General features: G+C 30.4%; 1 protein-coding gene across 1 annotated transcript; it reads left to right on the top strand.

Moving 5' to 3' along the window:
- The first annotated feature begins 3,754 nt into the window (after positions 1 to 3,754).
- Positions 3,755 to 7,226, top strand: LOC133331447 (solute carrier family 25 member 32). The gene is made up of 4 exons (XM_061539842.1): positions 3,755 to 3,936; positions 4,012 to 4,258; positions 4,330 to 4,443; positions 6,967 to 7,226. Exons 1-4 carry the CDS (start codon positions 3,932 to 3,934, stop codon positions 7,216 to 7,218), a joined length of 618 nt encoding a protein of 205 aa, XP_061395826.1. The 5' UTR covers positions 3,755 to 3,931; the 3' UTR covers positions 7,219 to 7,226.
- The last annotated feature ends 10,265 nt before the right edge of the window (positions 7,227 to 17,491 follow it).

The raw sequence follows: 17,491 nt of genomic DNA on the forward strand, positions 1-17,491 counted from the left end.
AACTGTAAGGTGGGTGAATAATTAAAACCAAATCAAATATTTAAATAAAATAAAATAAAATCTTATACACATGTCATACGTTGAAACATGTGTACATTTTCATTCTTTAAAATCAAAACAAAACGGATTCAATAAATTATTGTTATTGTTGTTGTTGAAACCTTTCACAATGATTTTAAACTTAAAACTGTATTGAAAGAAAAAACTCAAAAAAGCAAATCTACAAATGTTTTGTTGGGCAGATACATTTGTATGTTTCAAATTTCACGTGACTAGACTGTACTAAAAGCGTGATATTATGTGTTTGTTTTTTTACTTCTTTGGAATTTTAAAATTGTTTTTTTTTTTTTTTTGCTGTGTTCAATAATTCTTGTTCAATACATACATTGTTTTTTTATAACTTTCTGTTCATGAATCATTCTTAAAGTTTAAAGCTCTCCATTGTTTTGTTTGTTTTTTTATTTTGAACTGCTGGCTATACCAGTTACTTGTACTTATTTCTTCTTCTTACCACCTCCCATAAACCTGCTTGTCAATGCAATTTTGCCTTACCATTTATTTATCAAGGTTGTTCTTAATTTTTTTTTTGTTTAATGGACATTAAAAAAATAATCAAAGAAATATACCTTTTATTGAAAGTTGTTTTGAACAGAATTGGAATCTGTAAAAACGGAAGTACAATACTTTTTTCCTTCATTTTGGTATTTTCCATTCCATTTTGTTCGATACTGAATTTTCGCACTCTAATGGACCCCCCAAGTATGTTCTAAAGATAATATGAAGACAGAGGAAGTTAATGTGTCGTCTATATGTATGAGATTTTGAAATAGTGAATCCAATTACTGATAATGGAATGCGTTATCAAAATTAGTACCGCACGTGAATAATATTTTGAAAAAAAAAAACAATGTTTGCAAAAAGTGACTCGATCGCAACAAAATCTTTTGTGCATTATAATCCCAAAATTTCTAATATTTTTATTTGAAATATTTTTTTCACATTATTCTACAATTGTTTTTAGGAGGTATAACGAAAAGGTCATAAAGCTTTTTGCCCATATCAAAATTTCTAGAATATTTCCAAAATACTGAAATTAAACAATGAAAGCGAGATAAGACCAAATTTCATGTACAATTTTATTTTTTAATACAAATCAGTTGCTAACTTTGGACAATTTTTTGCATAGAAAGAAGGCACGTTCAAATTTGCTGTCGTCACCTGCCATCCATCGCACCATTATCGTTCAATTAGTCTTTGTAGAAAGAAGGCTAGCATGACGGAACTTAGTCTTCTTATCGATCATATAATTATTAACCCATTAATTTAAAAAAAAAATGTTATCGATAAGAATTTTTAACAAAAACATATCAATTGTTTTCCATAGAAAGAAACTATTATCGGAATTTCATTACAATCTATTTTTATCGGATAATTTTTCTATTACAAATACTATTATCAGCAAATTTTTTTATAGAAATTATTATCCACAGGTTTCAATATAGAAAATATTGGTATCGGCAAGATTTTTTTTAGAAAATATTGTTATCGATAACGTTTTCGAAAGTAAATATTGTTATCGACACAGTTTTCTATAGAAAGTGTTGTTATCGACACGAGTTTCTATAGAAATATTGTTATGGACATGAAATTCTCTAAAAAAATAGATATCTTTTGAATTTTCTATAAAAATATTGTTTATCGATTTGTATGGTTATAAAAAATATTGTAATCGACTTAATTTTTCATAGAAAATATTGTTATCGACAACATTTTCGATAGTAAATATTGTTATCGACTACATTTTTTATAGTAAATATTGTTTTTGACGCGATTTTCTTGAGAAAATATTGCTATAGACATAATTTTCTATGGAATATATTGTTATCGACACGATTTTCTATATAAAATGTTGTTATCGATACGATTTTCTATATAAAATGTTGTTATCGATACGATTTTCTATATAAAATGTTATTGATACGATTTTCTATAGATGATGTTATCGGCAGCATTTTCTATATACACTATAATTATGTTATCGCCACTTTTTTTATAAATGCAATTGTTATATCAACAGGAGTTTTAATGCAAATATGTTATCGATATATTTTTATAATGAAAATAATGTTATGGATAATTACTTCTATAGACAAATTTGTTATGGACAGAATATTACATACAAGATGAGATATAGTCTAATTTAGAATCCGGTCCTTATATAGATGAGGAACCTTAATCCTTAAGAATATTTTTTAAAAAATCATCACCTTATATAGTAAAAAAAGAATATTCTTTAAAAATTCCAAGCCTTTTTATAGTCTTCTATGTATGGACGACTTCTATTAATTCTTCGGTCTGTAGTGGCCTACAAATAGGTCTTCAGTCTATAGAATTAAAACGTTCCTCTATAAACAAACAAGACAAATATTATTTTCTATGGACACCAAGTCCTTAAAGAGGTTGTCTAAAAATAAGAAAATCTTTAAGAGATGTTTTGTAAAATTTTTGGTATTTTTAAAAATTTTATTTTCCACGTGGTCGTTGTATGAAAACCACATTTTCTCTGATATGGGTAATTAGTCCATATTCAAATTATCCATACAGACATATATTTTTTTAGCATATTTTCAAAAAATATTTATGAAAAAGCAAAGACTGTTGTTGTGTGCTAAAATTCACAATACACTGAGTATTGTGAATTTTTCGTGTTAAGGTTATTTTATTTTAGAACAGCACAATCGTCCCGATCTCTTCTTATTCTTTCTCTCTCTTTCTTGTCTAGTAGTAGATCAACGTCCAAAGCCAAAACATCACATGATGTGATCGTTGTTTGTTATCGTCGCCTAGACGAGCCCCCAAAAATTGTTGTGTGTGTGTACTTTTTTATTTTTGGCAAATTTTGTCTTTAATTTTTAACGAATCATTTTCAAAACAACGAAAATAACAAACTGGTATTTTGTCGGTCTGAAAAGAGAAAGAAGAGGGCATGTGAAGTTGGCGCGTGTATATATTATCGCGCTCCTACACTTTATTTCACGTTTTCTTGTAGTTTTGTTTATCAAAAAACGAAAACACGATGACATTTGCTTAGCGGAGAAGCGACCACCACTACTTCTAAATATGTTAATATATTTAAAACTGTATAACAGATACCCCGCCCTCTTTATTTTTTTATTTTGTTTTTTGATTTTTGTGTTGACAATAATAGATACGTGGTCTGGTTCCGGAACAGAACATATACCTACAAAGACTTTTTGCGAAACTTTCCATATTTTTAAGGACCCTCAAAAAATTTCTATAAGAGTCTTTCTATAGTTAGATTACCTTCAAGAGGTCAGAAAACATTCTAGACATTCTTTTACGTATATGCATTTGTGGATAGTAGATCTTCAAGAGGTCCACTGTCGACAGAAGACCTTCAACTGGTCTTCTACATATCAATTTTTTAGATCGATCTTCAAGAGGTCTTCAGTAGACATACAACTTTCAAAAAGGTTTTTAATTCTTCTTGTCATATAAGTTATTTGCCAAAGGGTACGTTCCTCCAAAATCTTAACCACTATTTAAGACAAAACACAATATATGTTATTTTTTAATGAGATTTCTGGAAAAAAAAACACCTTTGTTTCTGCACTCACATTCATTTCACATTGAAATGCTAGCAACAGCGGCGATAATCATCGCCTGACAACAAGTTGACGTCACTTTATATTTATCTTTTAGTCAACCACCATATGACTTCGCAATATTAATTTCAAATTTTTTTTTTCTTTTCTTTGCAGTGAATGATGGCCGCACTGCAGCCGTACCGCAATATCGTGGTTTGGGTAGTGCGTTTGCAACCATTTTCCGGCAAGAAGGTTTTCGCGGTCTATACAAGGGTGTAACACCCAATGTTTGGGGTTCCGGTTCATCGTGGGGTCTATACTTTATGTTGTAAGTAGAAAAAAACACACACACACACACTTCTTTGGACACACAAAATAATGCGGAAATTGTTTGTCTTTTCAGTTACAATACCATCAAAACATTCATTCAAGGCGGTAATGCCACCCTGCCATTGGGTCCATCAATGCATATGTTGGCTGCTGCCCAATCGGGTGCATTAACTTTAGTCTTGACGAATCCGATTTGGGTGGTTAAGACACGTCTGTGTTTGCAATATGGTGGAGCTGATGGCAAATCGGCTGAATATCGCGGTATGGTACATGCGCTGGCGCAAATATACAAAGAAGAGGGCATTAGAGGCTTATACAAGGTAAGGGCTTTTGAAAAACCTTTTTTAGAATAGTTTTTGTTTATTCATTTGTATTTTTTCTTTCTACATAGGGTTTTGTTCCTGGCATGCTGGGCGTTTCTCATGGTGCCATTCAATTTATGACATATGAGGAAATGAAAAACTGCTATAATGAATATCGAAAATTACCAATCGATACGAAACTGGTAAGTGCTAATAAATAGTTAAAAAGTTTTTATTAAAAAAACGACATGGAAAACATATAGAAACAAATTTACTGGGACCTTCAGCAGAAAAATAATAACTTCAAAAGGTTTTCTAAACATAAAATGTTTAAGATGCTTCTTAAAGGTAAACAATCCATAGAAAACATTCTAGAAGATATATTGAAGACCGTGTAGATGTAAGATCTATAAGATGTCTTCTCGATCATGAGGGCTTTTAACTATAGAATATATTTTTGAACCCCTTTTGAATATGCCCAAGTTATAGATGACAAATCGAAAATCTTCAATTTATAGAAGTCCCTTTAATGGTATTCAATATAGAGAAGTTGTTTTGAAGGTCTTCAGTCTGTAGAAGTTTTATGAAGAGCTTCAGTCTATATAAAATTGAAGCTAGTATTAAAATATATTGTATACGAAATTGGTCCTTAAAAATATTCTTCAAAAAATCCTAAACTTTTATAGTACAAAAAAATATTTTTAAAAATTCCCTCGTTTATAGTCATTCCAAAAAAATATTTTTTTAAATATAATCCATGTCTTTCTGAGTCTTTAAAAAATTCTTTAAAAATTCCACCCCTTTCTGAGTCTCAAAAAAATTCTTTAAAAATCTAAAATTTTTTAGTCCTTGAAAAAGTTTTTTTGTTTTTTAAATCCATGCCTTTTACAGTCCTTACAAAAATATTTTTTGAATAATGGACTCTTTTCTGAGTCCTAAACAATTTTTTTAACATATACACGCCATTTTTAGTCCTTGAAAAATATATACATATATTTTTAAGAACGATTTTTAAGGCAGATCTTTTTTGAAAAATATCTGCCTTTTATAGTCCGTAAAAAAATATTCTTTAAAAAATTACACCTTTTATAGTCCTTGAAATATTCTTTAAGAAACTCACGAGTCTGTGGACCTTTGAAAAAAATGCTTTAAAAAACTGACAATTTTTTATGGGCTTTGAAAAAATATTCTTTAAAAAATCCACGCCTATTATAGTCCTTTAAAGATCTACGTCTTTCTTAGACCATCAAATGTCTTTCTGATTCCTTAAATTTTTCTTTTAAATATCCGTGCATTTTTAACAATATACTTTCCTTTGAAAACCTTATGTATTTAAATACGCAATGTCTTGCTTATATTTCATCATAAGATTCCTCGTTTTCTCAGGGTAATGTTTTGGCATAGCCTCCATATAAATATTCATAGGCTTTCTATGGTTACTAGCCGCCTTTCAACACAAGTACCTGTTCTACCTTTTGCATGGTATAGACTGGGATCTTTTTAATTTTATTATATGCACATGGACTACACATCTAAAAGACACTTTTGTCATTATTATTTATTTGTATTCTACGCAACAAATAATGATTTCTGTTGCGACGCAATGTCTCTCTTATATTTCATCATATGATTCTTCTCGTTGTCCATTCTCGTGATTTTTTATTATGAAATATAATTTCGTATCTCCTATGGTTATTGTATTTCTTCTACTTGACTAACAATACAATATGAATTTTTTCCCACGATTTTTTGAACTGGCATTTATCCAAAAGAAAATCTATAGGCATGCAATTTTTTTGTTTGCAATTCATAGCGGCGTTTTCCGTTTAGACAACTTTATATTCAAAAGAGACACCAACCACCACCCACCTCCACACACAACAACTACTGTTTCTAATCATCTTCTATATGATATTGCCAATTTTTTTTTTATTAATTTAAACAAAAATATTTTAGTTGTTAGGCCGCAAACTGGGCACGTGTATCACAATTTCATCTCTCACATTTGTGCATGCATCTTGGACCCCCGCTTGTTCATCTTTTTTTCTAATGGGGAATATAACACAAGTGCAATAAACCGGTATTTATTTCTATAGATTTTTTTGTTTGCCAGTGGAATTTTTTTTACAAATATTGCGCCATTTCCTACACTACTCTGAGGTAATGAAAGTGCCTGGCGGCTGGCATACTATTACCTCCAATTGAATTCAATATTTTTTTATTTTTGTATGTATTGGTTTGTTGTCACACGCTGCCTCTTAGTTGCTTGATTATCAAATGTTTTATTGTTGTTGTTTTTGTCTGTGATCAGTGTCAATATGTGATAATATATTATAGCACATTGAGTGATTATAAATTGTTTTTGTTGTTTTTTAGATAATATTTAAGTCTATTTTATAATTTCGTAGAAAATAAAATGAATAATGGGAGGAAATAAGTCAACAACTAGTATTTTTGTCATTAATTTATTTTTACAGGGTTTTTTTGTATGTTTTTATTTGAAATTATTTGTAATTAAAGGATTTAGATATCTATTAAGATATAAAGTTCTTAAATATTCTTTAAAAAATTCACGCCTTTTATAGACATGGAAAAAATATTCTTCAAAAAAATCCACGACTTTTTAGGCCTTCAAAAAATATTCTTTATAATACCATATCTAATTTAATTATTTTCCTTAAATAAAATATTGCTTTTATTAACACTTTTTTAATTCTCTCTTCCAGGCAACATCGGAATATTTAGCATTTGCAGCTATATCAAAATTAATTGCAGCTGCCGCCACATATCCCTATCAAGTTGTGCGTGCCCGTCTTCAGGATCATCATCACAGTTATCAGGGAACATGGGATTGTATTAAACAAACATGGAGGTACGAACGTATGCGTGGTTTTTATAAAGGTCTAGTGCCATATTTAGTGCATGTAACACCAAATATCTGTATGGTTATGCTAATATGGGAGAAATTGACCAATTAAAAAATACAGCAACAAAAAACCCCATGGCAATTTCCAATATTAGAATATATAGAAAATAACCTAGATAAAACAAACAAAACAAAAACCACCATCATCCCCCATAAAAAATATATCCTCATAAATCTTAAAAAAATCATAATTAATCTAGAAAAAAACGCAAAAGAGAAAAACTACTAGTTTGTAAAAAACAACAGCAGCACAAAAAATGACAGAAATACGACTACAATGCTCAGTGTCGTGTGTTATATTTTAAATCTCTCTCAATGCACTCTCAGTTTTTTGTCTTTCTAAATTTTTTTCTTGTAAACCACAAAATTTAGAATTTGAAAAGAAAATAATGAGAATAACAAGTGAACACAACAATTTGTTGATGATCAATGTATTACTAAATAGTTTTATTATTTTAACTTTTTTATGTTAAAAGAAACGTATTTTTTCGGTTTTTAAATCTCTATTTTTATATATAAGATTTTTTTTAGTTTTTTTTCTATATGCTATATGTAATTTAATTTAGTTAAATATTAGTTTTTTTTAACTGATTCCATAAAGATGCTAAGCGTCTTTTTTATCATTACCCAGAAATACTTAATTTTCTCCCCCAAACCACCCCCTCAAATTGTTCTAGTTTGTAAGTTATGAAAAAGTGTGGAGATTTTATTTTTTTAATTTTGTTGAGAAAATGGAATTTCTTTTTGTCAAGATATTACGATTTCATTTTATTTCAATTGAATTTGAATTGGTTTGAAACTTTGGTGAGGAGGAGGGAGGAGTCATCCAACCTCCGATATTTGTGATAGAATTTCTGTTCTAAAAAAACCTACAACATTTTTTCGGAGGGGAATAACATCAAATTGTTTGGATTTATTAAGAAAAGTTTTGATTTAGAAGGTCTCTATATAGCCATATTGGTCTTTATAAAGTCTTAATGTCTTTTTATCTGGGTAATCTTTTGCGGACCTGAATTGCATGTTGAACTCTGTTTCCCACTAATCCATTACAACTTTCAGTATTTATAACATCAGTTCCCTAATTAGGATGGACAGGGGTTATTGAGAAACAATTTGAAGCACTGGACTACATTTCAGAACCCTCTAGGAGGACCCTTTTTTCAAAATTAATACGAAAAAAAAATTATAAATATGCCCTCATTGAATAATATCCCTTTTTTAATTACATAATTCTACCCTTCGCACTTCTGAAAAAAAAGAAAATGTTGTAGGACTCATACACACTAGACGGCAAACCACCCCAGTAGCCGGTTTTAAGCTTTAAATTTTATTGTTCAAAACATTTTTTGTTATTGAAATACAAAATGTGTATATGATTATAATAGTAGGTTATTTTTTGACAAAATGTGTGGAGTACTGTACGAAAAAAAATTAAATCATAACGAAAGGAAGAAAAAAAGAATACAGCATAGCTATGTTTTAGATTAAAAAAATGAAATTGAAAATATTTTAAAATTTTTAAATATGTCAATTTATTAATGAAGACAATTGTTGTTACTACCCTTTTTTAACAAAACACAAAAAAATGTACGCCCGCTCGTTAAACGTCGTTTCAATAATCTCTTTATTTTTCTAATTTTTGTAAAATTGCAAATAAAATTGAAGATATTATTTTCTTATATATTTATATTTTTTCTGTCATCTATCTATCTTACCTATCTACTACAACTAGTTGTTAAGACTTTCTTTTTTATTAGTTTGTAGTTTAGTTAAAGGAAAACAACTTGATTAATTTATTTTTAAAAAATGAATGAATGAAAAACAAAATACAAAAAATAATAAATTTTAAAATACGCAAAAATTCTATACAACCTATAGACTATAAGCACAACAGAAAAAACAACAAAAAATTAAAAACAATTATTAATTAATTACTTAAGCATTTTGTAAGGCTTTTCACTCTTCACTTAAAGCAAACATGGCATTCTTTTTTTGTTTTCAAATAGTCTAAGAGTAAAATTATTATATATGAAAATAATTAATTAAAACTCTTTTTTGGCAAAAAGACAAACAATATGATGAAAAAACAACAACAAAACAACTAATGGCAATATATAGGAATCCAATAAAACAAAAAAAAACCAGAACAATTATAGTTTATAGTATTTTAGCACATCTATATATACTATGTACGTATATGGATAGAGAACACAACATTCTTATAAATTAAAGAGCCTATTTTTTCTGTGTGTAATTTTTGAATTATACATTATGCTAATATAAATATGTTTAGATTATTGTATGTATATACAGTTGTATGTATGTATAAAGAAGCAAAACTCTACTACTGTAAGTGGGTTAATTTTGTTTTTTCTCTTTTATTTGAGTCCGTCGTCATGGCCAATTTGTGTCTTTTCACAGAGGCCTTGAAAAGTAAGTGTTTCCAGGAAAAAAAGGATGTGGTCCTACTTTCTTTTTTGTTATTTAAATTTAATTATTCCTTTTTCCCTTACTTTCCTCCTTCAGCTTAAGTTGTTAATTACGTATTTTCGCTCTGTCTCTCTCTTTTTGCTAAAAATGATTTTTAATTAATTTTTTTCAAAGCCTTTAAAATTTGAAAAAAAAATTAAAAACAAAACGTATTAGTTATTGTTGTCCCTAAAAAAATAATAAAGTAAGCCAAACAAAAATAAAACAAAAAATCCAAAAATAAAAGCCAAGTAGTACGAGGTAAGCCTTTGGTTCCAAAATTTTGCTAATGTACAAATTTCACTTTTTTACCATCTCATTGCAGTTACGAAGGTGCCCGTGGTTTCTATAAAGGTTTGCAGGCGAGCCTATATCGTGTTGTACCGGCCACAATGATCACCTTTGTGGTATATGAAAATGTTTCCCATTATTTACTGCAACGTTCCAAAGAGAAAAAACTGGCGTAAATCAAGTCAACAATTCAAACAAACTAAATTCCAGTTCCTCTTCTACTATTTTTTTTTAATTTAAAACAAATATTTATACCAGTGTATATTTTATTTTGTGTGTGTGTTACTTTGTCAACTGTTTAGCTTTATTGAACTGAACCAACGATAGTTTAGCTTTTATTTTTTAAGTTCCTCTTTACGCGAGAGGCTAATTATTTATCATTATATCATTTTTGCTGATATGTCATGATTGTCCTTAACAAAAAGTACTACTAACAAGTTGTCATTACTATTATTTTTTAAGAAATATGAAATAAATATTTGTTGTTGTTTTATTTTTTCTGCAGTTAAAACGATCAAATCGTAAAACTCACATCATTGGTGTTTTATTTCATTGGCAAAGAACGAAGATATCTCTCTCTTAGGCAATGAGCTCTTTATGTATTATGTGGAGAGGTAAGTATTTTTGGATATTTTTACATCATTTTTGTAGCATATTTTTAGGCGATTTAAATAAACATCCCAAAGATATGGTTAGGGTTTCCAATAGTCATTTTAAAATTATTAATGCCTTAAATTATGCCTAACTTTTTTTGTTTATAATTAATTATAATATTAACAGAGTTTTTTAATAGTTATCGAAATCATAGTACAAAGCCCCCATTTAAATGCGTATACGTAGTATAGTCACATTCGAATTGTTAAGGTATGTGTTTGGGTTCTTTGATGCTATTTAATCATGCACCCTACGTAAATATGTTTGTGAGATTCACCCCTATTCCGTATGTTGTCGTCGTTGTCGACGACGTTTCTCTTTCGACATCACTTCGCATCGACATCGACATCACTTCGACACTGATTTGGTATTCTGTAACACTCATGCGACGATGTCGACTATTTATCGATAATATCAATAAAAACAAAAATTTTGTTGCATATTTTTGGGCAAAAATGTGTTTGTATCCTTCACCGCACTGTGGCACAGGGCATTATGTCTTGGTAAATGTGTCTGCAACGACCAAAAAGAAACGAGATAGACCCATAGTTACTTTTTAGTATATATGTACATAGAATTATTTTTTAGTCGATTTATGCATGTCCCTTCATTCATGTATTATTTAAAACAAGTTACATGCCACCATTATGATCCGAACGGGATGAAATTTGGAAAAAATCCATCCAGTTGGGATGAAATTTTATTTCCACATAGACGAGTCCTATTGACATTGGTCAAAATCGATTCAGATTTATATATAGATTCCATATATTTTTCTTTATTTACACTTTATTTTGCATTAAGTATTGAATAGATTCTAGAATGATGTATCCTGTTCTTGACCGGTCATGTTTTTTTTTTTAATTTCTAAAAAAAAAAATGTTCAAACGCTTCAGTCGTCAACAAAAACTATGACGAAGAAATCTTCGACATCGTCGTCGTCACACATTGTTACGGAATACCAAAAATGTTTCAATAGTTATCGATAAATGTCGACAACGACATAGGGAATACCAATTTGCAAAAGACGACTTTCTACGACGTCGTTTTGTGTCGACGACGACATACAGAATAGGGGTGATTATCATACATTTGTGTGATACCTACGTTTTGTAACTCTTGGAGACAATCTTTAAAATTCGACGACGATTTCTTTGTATGTTTATTTGTCTTTCTTTAATCTATGTTTATAGTCCTAATTGTCTCCCCGAATTATATTCTTAAAAATGTTCTCTAGATGGACATTTCCTAAACTGAACTCTGTTTCCCATTAATCAATTGCCTTTGCCATTTGACAGTAATTCCATTATTACTTTCAGTATTTATAACATCAGTTATCTAATGTGGAAGATATGATGCTAATATTTCAGCTAAAAATACAAAATCAAAACAACCTTCTTCAAGGAGAGGGCGAATCACAAGCTCCAGTTTTTATACAGAAATTCGACCTAATTTGTGAACCCAAAAATACCTGCTGCGAATGTGATAAGAATATTTTGAAAGAATGTCAATGAATTCGTTAATATATTTTTGTCACAGTTAAAAAACAACAACAACAATTTAATTGTATTTTTTTATTATTATTACTGGCCTCTGTTACCGTCGTCGTTCAGTTATTGACATTTGTTTTTTTTTTTTGCGTGATCTCTTTTGGTTGTTGTATTTAATGTTCGTTCTTTGTTTAGAGCGATAAGAAGTTGATTCTGTGGTACGGTACGTACGGGTGTTCGAGTATTCTCGATTTACTTTAAATAATAAAAATTCACAATTTTTAATGCTTTCGACAAGAGCGATAGATAATTAGCAAACGCCAATATGTGGGTCAATGAGTGTTGAGACAAATTTTCAAAACGAATGCGCCATTGAGAAAATTTGGCACTGGAAATTCGGTTTTTTTTCTAAGGAAAAAATTTAAAAAAATATATTACGATTTTGTGCGAAAGTACTGTAAAATTTTAGGAATATTTTTAAGGGTGGAATCTGGAGAGGAAAAAATTCAGAGGATCTATTTAACAAAAATTGCCAATATATACCTAATAGTTCCCCTTTCCCTACCAACTATCTATTCATAAAATAATGTTTTCATTTTGAATGCAATGAAATTCCAACACTCAATATTAAAAATAATCAGTTGTTGCTAACTGCAATTTGTTGTTATTCCATGAAAACAAGAGTCCATAAACTAACCATAAAAATCTTGAAATGATCATTGTTTCACATTTCTGTTGTAAACAATTACCAGATAGACATACAGACAATCGACCGACACATTTTCTAAGCTTGAAATTATTGTATACAAATATGACTACAACAATATAAGGGTATGTATAAGAGATTGTTGTTATTATTGTTGTTTTTAGTTTTCTTGTGAAAAATATATAACAATGTTGCTATAGCAAGGACTTCGATACTGGAAGCAGTAGTGAGTCAAGGAAAAAAATATTGAGAGATCTTCTAGAGATAGGAGACCGCTTAGTGGGTAGTCAAGAGATCGACGATTTTTCTACCATCCAACATAATGTGAGGTGTATATAGAATTTGTCATTCCGTTTGCAACATCTCGAAACATCCGTCGGAGGGCTCATAGACCCATGTCCGTCTGTCTGTGGTAAGTACGTTAAAGCACGCAATATTTAAGATAAAGTTATTTGAATTTGGATAGAGATTTTTATATAATTCTTTGGATAATTGGTATTGCAGATATTGATATCGGGGTACCTCATAAAACGGTACCCCTGAATAGTCGGTATTTTGAAGCATGTTTTTCAACCGAATTGGCTGTAATTTGGTATTTGGGGTTCACATAGCGTAATTGGTCCATTTTTTACGATAGCCTTCATTTGACATACCTCCCAAATGTTGGGGATTTTTGGAACATTTTTAACTGATTTAGCTGTAATTTGGTGCTCATTTGGTGATTCCTAGTTAATAAGAATTATTAATGTTTTAAGTAGCTCCCGTTAAATTTGTGGTTTTCCAATCTTAGGGTCTTTAATTTTTTATATGGTCCCATATAAAGGTCCTGGACGATTTATGGAGTTTTGAGTACAGACCATGTGTTGGAGGGTATAAAAACGATAATTTTACATGGTTTTGAGAAAAAGGAATGAAAACTCGATTTCACTTGTTCCACTGTACTTGAACTCCTTTTCTATGGTATTTCCTATTCCAATCTACAAAAACATTACAAAGAGGGAGGTTTGGGAAGGAATTTCAGATTGAAACAATCATTTTTGCGTTTGACATTTGCGCTTTAAAATGTAACATCCGTTTTGGCCACAATGCAATTTTAAAGTTAGAGACTAGTTGAATGACTGACTGATTCGTGGCGATCGGTGGATAGCTGGATGGATGGATGGAGCAATGCAAATTTGAAACTTGTTTTCACATACTTTTACTTTCTGTTGTTGGTTGGTTGTCGATTGCAAGCATTGCGGTTTGGTGGTATTACATTCAAGGTCTTCTACAATGGAGCAGCATAAACTAATAGTACCTTTGTTTTTGTTAATATTCCATAGGGGAAGGAAGTGTGGTTAGTTTTAAAACTGATGATTGTTATATAAGGTAAGTATTATGTATATATGGATTTAATTTTTTAATAATAAAAACATTAAAATAAAATATACACAATTTTTAAATAAAGAACTGTCAGGGACAATAAACGCAATAATCGGGGATATTTCCAAGAACATTTTTTTAGGTCTATCAATATCCGTGGATTTTTTATAAATATTTTTACGTCTATTAATAGGAGTGGATTCTTTAAAAATATTTTTTAGTCCTATCAATAGTCATGGATATTTTAAGAATATTTTTCTACGTCTATCAATAGGATAGTAATAACATCTCAATAGGAATAGGATCTTTTAAAAAAATATTTTTCAACATCTCTTAAAAGAGGCGTGTATTTTTAAAAAATATATTTGCAAGCTGTAAAAAAGCGTATATTTTTCAAAAACATTTTTTTTAAGCTGCAAAAATATTTTTTCAAGCTGTAGGGGAGAGGGGGCACCTTTGAACGTGGGGCACCTTTGAACAGCGCTCATAAAATCTTGGTTTAACATTTTTCCGACCCGCAACCACATTTTTGTATATGGCAATCTTGTTCTCTATCTGCGTAAACCACTTTGGCTTGCTTTTCAAGTTGTCGAAAAATTGTGCATGGGTGACCATGTTTTCGTAGTGTAATTGTAAACATTTATTCATTTGGTTGTAAGGGCGCAGGAAGAATTCTGTGATAGTTTTCTTTCGTCAAACAAATTTTTTGCATTCCAACAATCATTTCAAACATAACTAATGTAATTTCTTTCATAAATATTTATTACAAAAACAGATATTATAAATTTCCGTAAAATGCCATGGGTGGGGCACCTTTGAACATGCCCATAAAACTCGAGAAAAAAACGGAGTTTTCAACTTTTGGCTTCAATTTCTTAAAATTTCAAATGGGCTAATAAGATTACGAAATTAACTGTATTTTTCACCATAATAATTTTTGTTTTTAAGTCATTTTATGTTTTAATAAATTTTGATCTAAATTTTTTAAATTTCAAATTTCTTTTTATATATTTTTTAATGAATAAATGCATTTCTGATATGTATGAATAAAATACATACATATTTGAACATAAAAAACCATGTCGTTCAAAAATGCTAACCCTTGTTCAAAGCTGCCCCCCTGGGGGGGGCAGTTTTGAACACTTTGACTTCGTCCATTAAAACAGTAATATGTATAAAAAATATATGTATATTCATTTTAAAGGTTACATATGTACCTATTAGTTAAAATTTATAAGAAACCAAAAATTATAAAATAAAAAATTTTGTAAGGCTTGAAAGAAACAAGTGTTCAAAGGTGCCCCCTCTCCCCTAAATATATGCGTGGATTTTTTAAAAATATTTTTTCAAAATCTCTAAAAATAGACATGGCTTTTTTTAAACTCAATGACGTTGTAACTGTCATTTTTCAATAAGTACAAACGTTCCATCCCTGCCAAAAGTGCATTTCCATTGCAATATTAGTTCTCTTTCAGTCTCCTACTTTCTCTCCATGTATTTCTCTATCTCTCTCGTTCTCTCTCTGTCTGTTATTATTTAGTCCTTTAAAGTCCTTTAGCTATGACAAAACGTAGTGATGCAATGCCGATGGAAATTTGCGAGCAAGGAATTTTGCATGTCGTCGTTGTTGTTGCAAATAACGAATAAGTATGCCCGTATGAAATCTTGGAGAGTATCAAAGAGAGATGGGGAGAGGAAAGGCAAGAATAAGGAATAATGAGCCAAAACATGGCAAATTGTTTGTTATGGTTTTCCTTCCTTTCACGCCATTATTAGGCACCGCGGGTTAAAAAGCCACCAACGACAGCTCGGCAGCCATGCAGGCAGTCAGTCAAACTCCGATGCTCTGCTGTGGCTTTGAGAAGGAAGGTTTCGGTTTTATTACACACAAAAAAAACAGATCATTCTTCGTGACTTGTTATTGTTTTTGTTGAGTTGTTTAGCTTGGTGCTTTTACTTTTATAAGAAAACAAAAGAAGAAGAAGAAAAAAACAGCAGTACCACAACCAAGTCACCAGTAAACTACACAGACTAACTTAACAAAAACAAAAGGCACGGACTCTGCTGAAATTGAGAGTCATATTACGTTATGCTCGTACAAGGAAAACCGAGTTCAGTTGTTAATTTGAGACTCTTGCGACCGGACGTCATATTGTGGGGAAGCTTTGCTTAACCGAAAACGAAAAAAATAATAGCAATTTCGTTTTTCGATTTCCGTGTAATTTTGTGTGTGTGCGCGTTGTTTTGATTGGTTAAAAGAAAACAAAGTGTTAAGACGTGTAATCGAAGTATTTAATTTGTTTCGTTTTTATTTTCCGCCAATTCCGTTTAACGTTTATTGCAAAAAGGGTTCTTGCACGGGCACAAAACAAAAATAACAACAACAAGAGTCACTCATTACAAAAAGAGTACAAAAACAAAATTCATAATTGAGAGCCGCAATTGGCCATCCATCACTGAGTGTTGTTTTTTGCATGAAACTGTGACAATTCTGCTATGTTGCGTTTGTGTGTGAGTGTGCGTGTGTTGTAGGTGACAAATTAGCTGAGTGCTGCAATTCTCTAACGGTGTTTTGTGATTGATTTATGTGTCAAAAATCCACAAAGAAAGAATGGTAAAATAGAAGAGAATAATACAAAAGAATAAAAAAACAAGTGTTAACCTAAAATGCATAACAGCTTAAATCTCAAAAAGGTGAAGTAAAATGAAAATTAAAAAAAAAACAACAACAACAAAAATTCCCTCAAAATAAAAAACAACGATTTTCGATTCATTTTTTCAGAGTAAACAAAAAAATTTAAAGCCGTATTTAGCAGTTTTGTTTAAATTTTATGTCCGCATTTATTTAAGTTTCGTTTTTTTGTTAGTGTTCATGCTGTGACCAGTCAAGTTTCGTGTTTTTTTTTTTTGTTGTTTTACGATTTATTTAAGCCACAATTGTTCTTTTTGACACACACATACACCTCTCATACCGGCATACTTACTTACCGTACAATCTAATTCGAGTCATACCTACCAACCGTTGAAGGTCTTTGAACTTGTTTTGCTTGGTGTACGTCGTCGTCTCGTCTTACCAAAACAACAGAGATGAGCGAGTTTTGCTTTAGATGTTTGTTTGGTTGTCCGTCTGTCTGTTTTGAATTAGCCATATCATAATATTGCATTGTGTACAGTGGGGTCAAAGTGCGTGACTTTATAATTGGCCAGAATGACCTACAGGGGAAAGGTCAAATTTTGGTCTATGAAACCGTCAGAGGAGTTTCTAAAGGTCTTCCATATGTTTCTTATAAATATAACCCGATACACCGCTTCGCAATTTGTTCTATAGACAGAAGATTCTATAGAAAATATGC

This window comes from Musca vetustissima, unplaced genomic scaffold (genome assembly GCF_032173495.1).
Source record: "Musca vetustissima isolate MV318-11 ecotype Yass unplaced genomic scaffold, APGP_CSIRO_Mvet_v1 utg58965, whole genome shotgun sequence".
In the NCBI taxonomy this organism is placed as follows: domain Eukaryota; kingdom Metazoa; phylum Arthropoda; class Insecta; order Diptera; family Muscidae; genus Musca; species Musca vetustissima.